This window comes from Rhagoletis zephyria, unplaced genomic scaffold (genome assembly GCF_001687245.7).
Source record: "Rhagoletis zephyria isolate East Lansing unplaced genomic scaffold, Rhagoletis_zephyria_1.1 Rzeph_scaffold_03634, whole genome shotgun sequence".
Classification (NCBI taxonomy): Eukaryota; Metazoa; Arthropoda; class Insecta; order Diptera; family Tephritidae; genus Rhagoletis; species Rhagoletis zephyria.
Window position 1 is genome coordinate 32,643 of NW_016160717.1, and position 15,061 is coordinate 47,703.

A 15,061-nucleotide genomic window follows, 5' to 3' on the forward strand; every position below is an offset into this window, starting at 1 on the left:
AGTATTTTTGCGCAGAACTTTCTGCGTAGGCGCCCTTCGGCCGCGCTTAGGGATTATAACCCTTACTAAGTACAATTCTCCTTTCTGTGTTGCCGGAAAAGGGGACCGGAAGTATTTTTGCGCAGAACTTTCTGCGTAGGCGGCCTTCGGCTTGCTAAGTAGAACTCTCCTTTCTGTGTTGCCGGAAAAGGGGACCGGAAGTATTTTTGCGCAGAACTTTCTGCGTAGGCGGCCTTCGGCTTGCTAAGTAGAACTCTCCTTTCTGTGTTGCCGGAAAAGGGGACCGGAAGTATTTTTGCGCAGAACTTTCTGCGTAGGCGGCCTTCGGCTTGCTAAGTAGAACTCTCCTTTCTGTGTTGCCGGAAAAGGGGACCGGAAGTATTTTTGCGCAGAACTTTCTGCGTAGGCGGCCTTCGGCCGCGCTTAGGGATTATAACCCTTACCAAGTAGAATTCTCCTTTCTGTGTTGCCGGAAAATGGGACCGGAAGTATTTTTGAGCAGAGCTTCTTTCTGCGTAGGCGGCCTTCGGCCGCGCTTAGGGATTATAACCCTTACCAAGTAGAATTCTCCTTTCTGTGTTGCCGGAAAATGGGACCGGAAGTATTTTTGAGCAGAGCTTCTTTCTGCGTAGGCGGCCTTCGGCCGCGCTTACGGATTATAGCCCTTACTAAGTAGAACTCTGCTTTCTGTGTTGTCGGAAAAGAAGGGCGGAAGTATTTCTGCGCAGAACTTCTCTCTGCTTAGGCGATTTTCGGCGGCGCTTAGGGATTAAAACCCTTACTAAGTAGAAGTAAATAATTTATTTTAGAAAAAAACGAAATTATCCATATGCACACTTTCGTTAGAAAACCGAAATAATGCATGTAACAATAACCGAAATAATGCATGCATGTGAAAGACGAAGTAATGCATGCATGCACAGTTTCGGAAGAAAACCGAAATAATGCATATGTGAAAGACGAAGGTATGCATTCATGCACAGTTTCGGTTGAAAACCGAATTAGTGCATATAACAAAAACCGAAATAATGCATGCATGCACAGTTTCGGTTGAAAACCGAATTAATGCATATGAAAAATCCGAAGTAATGCATACATGTACAGTTTCGGTTGAAACCCGAAATAATGCATATGAGAAAATACCGAAATTATGCATATGTATACTTTCGTTTTAAAAGCGAAATAATGAAATGAAAAAAAAAACGAAGAAATGCATACATGCACAATTTCGGTTGAAATCCGAAATAATGCATATGACAAAAACCGTAATAAAGCATACATGCACAGTTTCGGTTGAAACCGAAATAATGTCTAAATGCACAGTTTCCATATGCGCAATTTCGGTGCCCCAATGCAAGCGTTTATCGTGTATTAAATGGATTCATAATAGGGAGGTAAATCTCATATCATTCCGACTAAACCGGTTGTATCAATACTTTTTTAAAACTTAGCAATTAGATTGTATACGAGTATTAGCGATCAGTTGTATATAATTCTCAATACTCAATCAATGTCAGAATACTTATAATTACCCTACAAATATATTTAAAAAATCTCTACTAAGGATATAATTTTTACCTTGCACACTAAATGATCCAGGGCACATTTTGCTTGCACTAATCCACTGCGTAGCTAGGGCTTGTATGCTTATATCACTTATGTTGTTAACACTTTGCAACGGCTCCATACCATTCGTTTTTTGCAAAAACTCCACGTCCTCTTCACAGTTCTTTGCTAGATGGACCACTAAAAAGCTCTCAGGATCTGTTTTCTGTATAAAATATTTTTAAAATTATACATCAGATACATGTATACATGTAATAATAATAATATATTGGCGAATGGCCGAGCTCCGATTTGTGGCGTGCGCCTTGATTTTGTCATACAAAGGGGAGGGAGCTACAGATTTACGCCGTCTCCGAACGGCGATTGTATTTTTATGAGAAGCTGTTTCTCATCGCAGAGAAGGTTTGCATTGCCTACCGAGAGCGACCGTTGTTAAGAAAAAATCTTTTTTTCAAAATTTTTTTGCGATGTTGCTTTGACCAGGGCTTGAACCCAGGTCATGCGGAGTGGAAGCGCGTACTGCTTACCACTACACCACAGCGAGAGGTAAGTGCATATTTCGGCTGAGATTTCCAGTAATGGACCATTTCCTATTTCTGGCAAAGTATAGCGAATTTTTAATGCTTTCTGAAATTTCTCAATTGCATACAAAATATATTGCCACGTCTGACACGCTCTATAGAGTTATTCTTCTGTTCTGCAATGATTTTAAGTTGATCAATAAGCATCGTGATTCATAGGTGGGGATAGGATCCGATAAGCGTAAATTACGCAACGCAAAGTGGAAGAATATTTTCTGGATCCGTTCAACTCTAGCAGCATGGTACGTATAAATGAAGGAGGCATAGTCCAGTTTGGAACGCACAAACGCAGTATACAAAAGCATTAGTGTATAGAGATCGGAGAAATCCGAGCTATGACGCCTGACAAAAGCAAGCATGGCGAAAGATTTCGTAATAATGCAATTTATTTGGCTTGTAATGGCTAGCTTAGAATCAAATATTACTCCCAAAGCTTTAATTTCACTCACCCGTGACAGGGGCGAGTTATTGCGTTTTCTTTTCTCAAAAAAAGTTCTGGCCTTTTATATGGGAACTCTTGCTTTGCGTTGCCCTGAAACCTGAGAAAATGTTGCGCTCTTTATATGAGAATGAAACAGAAAATATACTACTCCATCACAATTTATTTATAGAACTTAATAAAGCTGAATTATTCACTTGGCCTGTAAGTCTTTAACAATTTTAAAGCAAAACACTTATTTCTGATAGGGAAAATAATTGCATTTTTACAAGATTAAATTAAAAATCAACCATGCAACTCTCACCCTCACGTTTATTTGAGGGCAGAAAAGGCAGCCGGATCAGAGCGCAACCTGCTGAGAAAAGAACACGACGCCTTGTGAAAGGGCTGAGAAAAGAACATGAAAATGTGACAGCGCTAACACAAGGCAGAATAAGTGCAGCCTTTTTTTCGAGAAAAGACAACGATATTAGATAAATAGTTATAGGTGTCAATGACATCGACACGCTTAGAAAATTTAGAATAGAAACGCTTGGTTGTTTGTAATATATGAAGATATAAATTTGGCAAAAGAAACAAGAACTATGAATTGCAACTATTACGTTTGCCTAACAACGCGACCCACTCGACATTCGAAAAAAAATAAAGTTAGAGGTCATGTTCGAAAATTCCCCTCCAAAATTGATTTAACCAATGGTCTTGAAGGTACTGTGCAAAATACGTCGCTTTATAAATATGAAGAAATTGCAAACAAACCACGAGCTTCTTTTGAAATCCGTAGCAGGTGTTTTCAAGGAATAGGCGAAGGTATTCCACATTCTTGCGGAGACCCTTCTTCGTCTAATGCACGTGATAATGTTTTCAATATATTTAGTAGAATATTTACCTGAGAAACAACAGAACTAAACAGTAACTACCCTTTTGAAAAGAAAACTGACGAGTAGTAAAGGAGCAAATGAGTTTCTTTTGAATACAATGGGTTCTGAGGCAGGCATAACATTAAATAAGAAAAAAGAAAAGGAAATAGTCTTCTTCTCTGCTCAAAGTTAAGATAACTTCCAAGCTAAGTTTAGATAATGCATCGTCTACAAATTATATGAAAAAAATTGCAAAACTTCATTCGTAGTTCAGCTGAAAGAAAGTCAGTTCCAACAAATTATAACCAACATATGTATGAAAACTGAAAGATGATGGAAGATCTTTATAAATAAGGTCTCTTTGAATTTGAAACGGCCAAGGAAGGAATTAAAAAAAGACCAGTCTTGTATGCCAATACGACAGAACTTCTTGACTTTGTCTTTGAGAAACAGAGCATTGAGCATATAGCAGATACCAAGATTTCTTTAAAACTTCCATCTCAATTTCAACCAAAGAAGATGAAGAAGCAAATGATTCCGATAAATGTAAGAGTAAGAACGTTTCATTTTATTCCTTTGGTGGAAGTGTTTCATCGCAACGTAGTCTTACTAGTGTCTACAAATTAATTGTATTATGCAAATTTAAAAAACCTTATCAGTTGTCAATCATCTCTCATAGAGTTCAGTCGATAACTAATTCTCTCTTTGCCTTTGCGCTTTCGTCTTTTCGACACATTCTTTCAATCCGGTCATGTGTGTGAAGACTATTTTTCAATTAATTAAAGTGAAACAAACCAATTTAAACCAGTGAAATAACAAAAGCCAGGATGGGCTTCGATCCGGGGCGAAAGGGCCGAAACTACTACTCTATACTCGGACAAGAAAGAAAAAAACGTAAAACCCCAAATCTAGACAACACCTTCGACCTTCCAAACTTAAAAACCTACCAGACTAGCAAAAAAACACCTGCCCAAAATTTATCCTAGTAAAAAACAAACAACCCAAATACCCCAATCAAGTCACTAAACATTTTCCTAGTAGCCAAAGCGCTAGAAAGCATTACAAACGAAAAACCACAATCCAACTCATTCACGAGGGAAGGCCACCTTCTTGTCCTGACTTCAAACGAAAAACAAACCGCGAAATTTTTGAAAGCCACCAAACTATCAAACTTGTATGACATAGAAGTTAGCTTACATCCAACGTTAAATACTGCAAAAGGTGTAGTCTACTCAGAATACTTAAGCTCCCTATCTGAGGCCGAAATAGTTGAGGGTGTAAAGTAGGGATGCACAGCAGAGGTGCATGCAGTCGACGTCGCGGGCAAACTGCGCGCACGCGAGCGTGCTAGGCGAGGTGAAGTGAGCTGTACGGAGATGGCATCGTATACATATTAACCACTACACACTTATTTTCAAGTAAAAATGTGTGTATGTATGTGTACTTTTGCGACCATTGAACCAGTGTGGCATCAGGCCACCAGAAAAAGCCAATTTTTCCAAAACAAAAGCGCCAACTTTTTATTATCATGTTTAATAATTTTTTTGATTCAGTAAAAAGTGTATATACATATCCATTTCCTCACGTTTTTATTAATAAATTAATTTCAATACATTTATAGCAACGCAAAACATATTTAATTTACCTATTCCTCACATTTTGTTCAGTAAATGAATTCCATCTTAATGTAGAATATTAGTGTATAGGGTATACATACATACATATGTACCTATGCATTCGGTGTGCTTAAATTAAAAAAGCATCACTAAATACCGCACCAAGCATTGGATTCCAATTATTTTGGCGTTTTTGGTTTCCCAAAAGCACTAAATTTAGTGCAAAATGCACGACATTGGCAACAGTGTGCTGAGCACATCAGATTAAGTATTTAGTAAATGCGCTTTGTATATTTTTCTTTTAAAGCAAAAGTTCTAATTGGCGAGGGGTTTGATTTTTGGTTCTTACATAGAACACTGATAAGATTCACAAACTTATCTTTGGACTTAATTAAAATAATCAACATTATTTGTAGACGAATATATTTGTGTTCGTATGAAATAGTAGCTTATGTCGGGAGGCTGGCTTTAGTAAAATGTACCATTTCCTATATTCTTTAAACCACAAGGAATTTTTTTATGAAACTTTATACGAATATTGACTTGCTAGCATCGCCATTAACATTACCGTCTTTTACGTTTATTTTCCAAGAGTTCTTCAACGACTCGGCGCCAGTGAGTCTTTCGCAATCGTATGCTGCGAATGGTTCATTATACTAAAGCCAGTCTTCCGACATAAGCTACTATTCTATACGAACACAGATATGTATACTTCCTAATAGGCTTGTAAAATGCCCAATACCCAAATCCCTCGCATGAGTTATTATCGGTAAAAAATTGGGTACGCTCAAATCTGGCATCGCTGCAGCAAGTACAGCGCCAGTGAAACAGTGTTGATATTTTAAGTACAATTGTACTTTTTTCAGTACAATTAATTTTAAAATGTACAAAAGTACAATTTGCCGATTTTAAGTACAATTTCAACATCAAAAATACTTTTTGTACCAAACGCTCAAATCTCTTCTAGCACTTTGATTCTTAATCCGTTTACATTTAAGTAAATGGATATACCTATATTTCATATTTGCTACAAAACGAAATTATGAATTGTAATTTTGAATGTAAACGTGATTGTGAACAGTAATATTAGTGATGTGCGTTATGGTGATTGCGATTTCTTATCACCGGCGGGTGAAATATCCCTCATCGCTATTTATTTTGAAAAAATCTTTGGAAATGCAATTTACGTTGAGGGTTGAAAGTAAAAAAATATATGTAAATTCCATGCGTTGAAATTATAAATTTCCCTTGAGGATTTCCATTTTATCGATAGTGATCTCATTTTATGTTCATTAATATGAACTGACCTATATAGTGTATTAATGTTTTATCATCATTGTCTTCATCTTTGACAAAATTACACGGTCACCCGGTATTTATTTTATTTTTTTAAATAATTTTAATATTTTTTTTTTTATAAAATTGTAGCTCATTATCAAACAAAAACCTTGCAAATAAATCGAAACTTGAAAGAATGAAAAAAATCAACAAAGTTTCATCAAATTTTCACAGTTTTTGTTCAGAATTTGTAGACATGTTTTGGGTTAACAATTTTGTAGTCCAATCATTCTAGTATAATAAGGTGCAAGTTTGAAGTGTCTAGAAAATACCATTGATTTTTTGAATTTTTCTGTTTGCGGTGTTGCGCACTTTCTTCCATATAACGAACGTTCGCATTTTATGTTATATGGATGAATGCGCGTGTAGCGTTGTTGTTTTTTATTCCAATATTTTAAATTAAGCTTTATTTTATAGTTTTTCTTAGACAATGATAAATGATGTACACAAATTTCAGTATGGAAAAAAAGTGCAACACCTTCAACGAAAAAAGTTCTCAAAAATCTACGCGAATTGAATGTACTATCTCGATCATTTAAACATCTCGGACTCGCCCACCACTAAAAATGATTATTTAAATCGAAAGTAGATATTAAATGATATTTAATATTTGCTTTAGAGAAGAAATTTCGACAAATTTGTTTAAACAAAAATGTTAAGCGCATATGCAGAATGTGGAAGCGAGATTCTTCTGCTTGCGTTTCTATGTTTATATCATTTATCAGTTTAAGCACATACGATTAAATGTAAAAAAAAATTTTTAATTTCGGATCCGAAAGAAATATTTATTAGTTGCATTGAGTTACGCAAAAATAGTGCCGAAAATCAATCGATTGTGCTGAAGGTGCCGGCTGCTTCCGAAAGGGCCGAAAATGGCACAATGCACACTCATTTTCCATCACTGTCACACATACAATCTCACTATTCTGTTGACTTCGTTTTCCCCTTCCGATAACTTTTTGCTTCCGCGCTTGCCCAGCACCGCTGTGCAAAGCTTTGCACGCGCAGTCGCCCGCGACACATATGTGCTGATTTGGGCATCCCTAGTGTAAAGGATCAATCAATAGTTGAATGTAAAAAAATCTCTAAGTTAAAAGATGGCAAAATTGTAAACACCCCACTTCACATTCTATCATTTAATTTGTACCAAATTCCAAATGAAATCGAGGTAGCATGGATGAAGGTAAAAGTAGAACCCTACATTCCCTCCCAAATGCTATGCAAAAACTGCTTCAAAATAGGACACCCTAAAAAGCAATGCAAAAGTGAAGCGAAATGTAATGTCTGTGCCAACACTGATCACGAAAATCCAATATGCGAGAAAGTTGAGTGTATCAATTGCAATCAACCACATCGGTCCAACAACAGAGACTGTCCCGTTTTCAAGAAACTGCAAACCATTCTCAAATACAAAACAATCAACAAATGCACCTTCAACGCAGCCACTGAATAAATTAATAAAAAGCACACAGAAGAGTTCAACAAAAACTCTCCGATTGAAACGCTCTCCGAAGCAACTAAAAAAAAATCAAACCTAAAACAGAAAACTCGAAAGAAATGACAACTCAATCTTTACCTCAATTAACCAAAACACTCGAAAACAAACAACGGACATTAATAGACTAACCCACCTCTAATAGAAAACTCGACATCACAGAAAACTCTTACCTAAAGGAATACTCAATCACAAATAAACAATCACTCACAACCGTTCCTACCCAGACTCAAGAATATGAAGACAAAATAAAACAAAACATCTGTAAATCAGATGGCTGTTAAAACGCGTGAACGAACTTATAAACGCGTTTTACTTTATTAATTGATGAATATATATATATTAAAAGAATAAAATACGCACGTGAACATTGAAAATATAGTATATCACAAAATATAAGTGAAAAGTGGTATTTTGTAAAAAAAAAATTGGGTGTGGTAGTGAAGATTACTTAAAAACAAATTCCTTAAATACTATTAGCAACTTCTTTGTGAGAGTGATATATTCATGTAGAGAAAGCCTCCCCCAAAATGCTCACCAAGTTTCATGCGACCCTGTTCACAACCTGGACGAAGGAGGTCAGGCTACCGCTGGGAATTCACGTCGATGACACACCAATTTCGACGGTGAATAACCCCAAAATACTCGGAGTAACATTCGACAGCCTGCTCTCCTTCTCTGCGGACATAACCGCTATTGTCAATAAAGTACAGAGCCACAAGGTCCTCAAGTCGTTAGCCGGCAGTACTTGGGGGCAAAGACAAAGAAACGTTGCTGACAACATACAAAGCAATAGGCCGGCCGGTTTTGAACTACGCAGCGCCAGTGTGGTCGCCGGGGACTAGTATGAGTGCCCTGAACGGCATTCACAGGGAGTCAGTCTCGAGTTATGTAGACTCCAGACCTGTGAATGCCGTTCTAAGCATACCGCCCCCGGACACAGACGAGACGGAGCTTCAACTGCCTCGGGAGACACGAACGACACTAGCACAACTTCGCTCCGGCTACTGCAGCAGTTTAAACTCCTACCTGAGTAGATTGAATGAGGATGTGCCAAATGAGTGTCCGGCATGCGGAGAAACCCCACATGACTCGAAACGTCTCTTCGCATGCCCGGAAAACCCGACAACCCTAAAGGCCTTGTCCCTGTGGACCAACCCTACAGAAGCTGCACGCTTCCTAGGGCTGCCGTTAGTGGAACTTGGCAACGACTGAGATACCAACCGTCCTGGGCGGGGTTGTTGTAGGCGCTACAACAACAACAACAACAACAGTGGCAGTTAGCAGTACTGCTCAGTTTAGCCCAAATTCTAAATTCAATGCCACTGCCTTAATCGCAGCAAACTTCGCATATTGAATTTGACATAAATGAAATGCAGCCAACTTCTGTTGATGTCACTGCAAAAAAAGCAGTCACTGCCAACGCCGTATTGTGTTTGCTGCGGCAGTGACTGCCAATATTAGCAGTAACAGCAGATTTTTAAAACTTTAACTGCCACTGCCACTGCGCTATTGTATTTTGGCCTTTAATGGCTTAATGAGAACGCTTTATAAGACAAATAACAAACGGTTAGGCAAAGAACATAGAGACGCTACAAAGAGAGCGACAAGACATTTTCGGATAATAGCGACAAAAACAAACCTTTTTTTTTCAATGTAGCAGCACATAGTGAGGCGAAAAGCGAAGAAAGCGACAAAGAGCATAGCGACAAAAACAAAAAAAATTGTTTTCGTTGCTTTCCGAGCTGACTGTGGCTTCACTACGTTTGGGAAATGTTGTTATTTGCAGGTCGTTTTGGGGTGGGGTGGAGGGACGGCCCCCCCTTTACGAAAAGTCCCCCCCCCCCCCCTTCGTAGCCTCCCACAGACCAATAGGGAACCGTTTGAAAATGGGCGAAAAACAGCATTTAACGAGGGAAATTGAGCAGTTTGAAGTGGAATATAACCCAACTAACAGAATCTGTGGGGTTTTTAAATAAAAGAAATTATCCCAGGAAGGTTATCAGGCGAAAGAAGGGGGCCTGAACACCTTTCTGCGTAGGCGGAATTCGGCCGCACTTAGGGATTATAACCCTCACAAAGTAGAATTCTCTTTCTGTTTTGCGAAGAAAAGGAGCTGAACACCTTTTGCAGAGAACATCTTTCTGCGTAGGCGACCTTCGGTGGCACTTAGGAATTATAACCCTCGCAAAGTAGAATTCTCTTTCTGTTTTGCGAAGAAAAGGAGCTGAACACCTTTTGCAGTGAACACCTTTCTGCGTAGGCGGCCTTCGGCCGCACTTAGGGATTATAACCCTCACAAAGTAGAATTCTATTTCTGTTTTACGAAGAAAAGGAGCTGACACCTTTTGCAGAGAACACCTTTGTATATTTTTAATGCTTACTGGATTATATCTTATCTTCTTTTGTCTCTCATTCTTTTGCATATTTTGGAGTTTGACAGCTCAACTCCGCTATTTAATTTGCATATGCAACCATAGTCAGACGCATGATTTTGAAGGTGTTTTTATTTAATAAATTGTGATTAATTGGTTAATATTAAAATCATAAAGAACGTTATAACTCATCGAGTAAAGTGTAAAGTGAAGGAGAATATAAAAATATATTGGTGAAGTGGCAGCTTTAAGGAGAATAGGAGTGTAGTTATTGGTAATAGTTCGGCCCATACCTGTAATCTCAAAGAAGTCCAAGTTAAATTAGCTCGTTGCAAGGAACAGTTAGCAAAGTGCTTTAATAAACTGAATTGTCGCGTTAGGATTCCACCTGATAGCTTATCGCTAATTTGCCAATCAGACTTAGCTGACTCTGAGTCAGAAGAAGAATTTAGTGACGCCAAGTCAGAAGCTTCGGTACAATTCAGTCTTAAAAGAAGTACTTCACTTCCAGCCTTTAAAGATCTGCTAACAGTATCCGACGAGCCGTCAACAGCTAGCAGTTCACCAAATATTTCTACATTTTTTCAAGAATTTTTAGACATGGCTACCCCTGAACAGAAAAAAATCGTTTATTAGTCTTTGTGCCTCAATCATTAGGGAAAATTACAATGGAGATCCGCTAGCACTTGAATCGTTTATAGACAAAATTAATTTAACTGAAGATTTTGCAGATGAAAACTTAAATACGACTTTTATATCATTTTTGAGATCGAAACTTGAAGGCAAGGCACGTGAAGCAATTCCAACAGAAGTTAGGTCAGTTAGGCAAATAAAAGATGCGTTGAGAAATAGAATAAAGCCAGACAACTCGAAAGTTGTAGCTGGGAAAATTGCATCTTTACATGTCATAAACAACAATTATACGGAATTTGCTAAGCGTGTCGAGGAGCTTTCGGATGCTTTAGAGCGCTCTTTGATCATTGAAGGTATGACACAGTCTAAGGCTCATGAAATGGCAGTCGAGCAAACAGTTAACGTTTGTAGACTCGGTCAGGTGCAATGCCTGTGACGGATGGAGTCACCTCCGTAACTGCTCGGGCCTGCGTACGCACCGGCAATGGACCACGTCGTTCGTGGCCCCATGCTGTGCGAACCGGACCGCCTCCACGGCAAACCACCACCCGCCTGGGCAGCACACAATCAACACACCCCAACACAACACCACAATAGAAACACAAACAAACACAATAGCACCCACACACCGCCGCCGGCAACTACTAGTCGATCAATAAGCCCACCGACTTTGCTCCCGCGGATCACCGAACCTACGCCAACTTCAACAAAGCTGATTGGAACGGCTTCGCGGAAGTTACCGAGAGCAGCTTCGCCGCCCTCCCCACACCCACAGACGTACATGCTGGCGAACGCCAGTTCCGCAAGGTAGTCACAGCCGCAGCAGCTCGCTTCATACCGTCCGGACGCATCGCGGAAGTCCGCCCAAATTTCCCGGCTGAAGCAGCTGTACTAGCAAATGAGCGTGACCACCTACGCCAGGTCGACCCCGGGGACCCTCGCTTGAGGGAACTTAATTTGGAGATTCGGCAACTGGTAAATCAACACAAGCGGACAAAGTGGGAAGAGCACTTGAAGGCCTGTAACTTCACCTCTGGTGTGAGTAAGCTCTGGTCAACCGTGAGGTCCTTGTCCAACCCGACGAAGCGTGATGACAGAGTGGAAATTTCATTCGAAGGTCACGCCTCATCGGACCCGAAGAAATGCGCGAACTATTTCAGTCGGCAATTCACACTGCATCCTTCGGTAGACAAGGCCAAACGTCGAGTGACCAGGAGGCTGCACAAACTGCCCAAAAACGATGCACCACTTGTTTTCACCAGCGGTGAAGTGAAGGGGGCCATCGGGAAGGCGAAAGCCTCCAAAGCCATTGGACCCGACGGAATCTGTATGCTGATGTTGAAACATTTGGGGCCTGTGGGAGTAGCATACCTCACGGAGGTCCTCAATTTGTCTATGACCACTCTCATCATTCCTGATGTGTGGAAATCAGGGAGAGTGGTCCCACTGCTGAAACCGGGGAAGCCCGCCAACAGAGGAGACTCTTATCGCCCGATAACGCTCCTTTCCCCGGTCGCGAAGACACTTGAGGCCCTGCTGCTCCCATACTTCACCTGCCACCTAACCCCAGCGAAACATCAGCATGGCTTCCGTAAAGTGCACAGCACAACAACAGCACTTAACGCCATAAACACCCAGATAACCCGCGGCCTAAATCGAAACCGCCCCTGTGAGAGAACTGTCCTAGTAGCGCTGGACTTGTCAAAGGCGTTTGACACCGTCTGCCATTCCACGCTGCTAGAAGACATTGAGGCCTCCTCTCTCCCACAGGGACTGAAGCGATGGTCGGCGAATTATATGAGTGGTCGGCAATCATCAGTAATCTTCAGAGATCAAACCTCGAAACCTAGAAGAATAAAACAAGGGGTTCCACAAGGTGGTGTTCTCTCCCCCTTACTTTTTAACTTCTATATCTCGAAACTCCCCCAGCCACCTGAAGGAGTTTCCCTGATCTCGTACGCTGATGACTGTTCGATTTTGGCGTCTGGGAATGGAATTGATGACCTCTGCTCAAAAGTAAACGGCTATCTCTCCAGCCTTTCTCGCTTCTTCACTGCAAGGAGCCTAACCCTCTCCCCAACGAAATCAACGGCGACCCTCTTCACCACCTGGACGAAGGAGGTCAGGCTTGAATTAGGCATTCACGTCGACGGCACACCAATACCGACGGTGAACAACCCGAAAATTTTAGGGGTTACCTTTGATAGCCTGCTCTCTTTCTCCGCGCACACAACCGCAGTTGTCAACAAAGTACAGAGCCGCAACAAGGTCCTCAAGTCGCTCGCCGGCAGCACTTGGGGCAAAGACAAAGAAACGTTGTTGGCAACATACAAGGCAATTGGCCGGCCGGTTCTAAATTATGCTGCGCCAGTTTGGACGCCGGGGACTAGTTGGACGCAGTGGACGAAGCTACAGACTTGTCAGAACGCCGCACTCCGGACAGCGACTGGGTGCCTTCTGATGACGCCTGAGCATCACCTACACAGTGAGGCCCAAGTGCTCCCCGTAAGGGAACACAACAAGATGCTCTGTAAGCAGTTTCTTGTGGGGTGTCACAGAAGTGAACACCCCAACAGACCACTGCTGGAGGAGGAGCCTCCGCCCAGGCACGTCAGGGGGCACCTATTCATGTACAAGGACGCAGTCCAGACCTACACAGACCAACCACTGGACCCAATGACGTACAGACGAGCGATTAACGACATTCATAGGGAGTCTGTCTCCACCTACCTCGACTCCCGGCCTAGGAATGTCGTTATCGGAGCCCAATCACCACCTGTGGAAGAGACGGAGCTTCAGTTACCTAGAGAGACCCGCGTTACCCTGGCTCAGTTACGGTCTGGATATTGTAGCCGCCTAAACAGCTACCTGTCCAGACTCGACCCAAACATCCCAAATGAGTGCCCGGCATGTGGAGACTCCCCCCACGACACCAACCACCTCTTCACATGCCAGCTCAATCCGACTCAACTAACACCTCACTCCCTTTGGTCCGACCCCATCGAAACAGCTCGTTTCCTGGGCCTACCGTTAGTTGAGCTTGACGATAATGATTAAAAGTTGACCCGAAACAGGCGGGGCTTAGTAGTGCCGCTACAACAACAACAACAACTAGTCCCTCCGACAATCTGCTCTGTTTACGAGTCCAGAATGTACCGTAACGTGACATCAGTTAAGTGAAGCTCTTGCCTCGGCTGGTGCCACTTTAGGGCGTGCTCAGGACTTCGCAACACACGAGATTGAACGAGTGACTATGTGGGTCCCTGCTGTGCTGCCCCGTCGCTATCCCTCCCCCGCGACGCCGCCAACCACCTCCACAAGGCAGCACCCCCTTTTGCAGCACGTACAGCAGGAGGCCTGCAGGCAACACAACTTCTTTAACAGCACACATCACAATCGGTCTCTCAAGGCACACAAAGGTGCTATAATTTAACTGTAACGGACTCCAGATCTAGATCGAGGAGATAACTGTCTTTATGGGAAGGCATGGAATATTAATAGCTGCGGTCCAAGATACGAAGTTGCACGGCAATTTAACCCTGTTGAATTGCGCCGGATACAAAGTACACCGTCGAGATCGCGAGCGAGATAATGGTGGAGGTTTAGCGTTCATCCCGCACCACACCGTGCAGTATCGCCTCATTGAAGCAGACATCGACCGCGGGGATACCATCCTATAATGTCAGGGTATTGCTATCCGGTCAGGCGATGTTGAGCTCGAAATATTTAACGTATACATACCCCCTGACACTGCCCGGCAGGATATCACCCTGAAATAGGTGCGCTACTCAGAGGTGAAAACCGTATGGTAGTAGGTGACTTTAACGCGCACCACGATCTCTGGCGCTCAAGCCTGTCAAATGATCGTAGGGGAATACATCTGGCTGAGCAGATAGATGATTCGAAATTCTGCACAATGAACGACGACGCACACACCAGGATTATGGGCAGCAACTGCAGCTCGCCAGATCTAACAATTGTCAGCGCTGGTCTGATAAGCATCGTATCGTGGCGGCCTATGCTGACTCATTCCCACGACAGCCGGCTGTTGGGCTGTTGTTTCGNAACTGCAGCTCGCCAGATCTAACAATTGTCAGCGCTGGTCTGATAAGCATCGTATCGTGGCGGCCTATGCTGACTCATTCCCACGACAGCCGGCTG

At 41.9% G+C, this 15,061-nt stretch overlaps 1 protein-coding gene across 1 annotated transcript in view; it reads right to left on the reverse strand.

The window, feature by feature from the left end:
* Positions 1 to 15,061, reverse strand: part of LOC108369373 (protein odr-4 homolog) — a 37,783-nt gene that overhangs the window by 18,440 nt on the left and 4,282 nt on the right. The window contains exon 2 of the mRNA XM_017624467.1: positions 1,579 to 1,771. Coding sequence (XP_017479956.1) covers positions 1,579 to 1,771 — 193 coding nt within the window. The remainder of the gene's footprint in view (positions 1 to 1,578; positions 1,772 to 15,061) is intronic.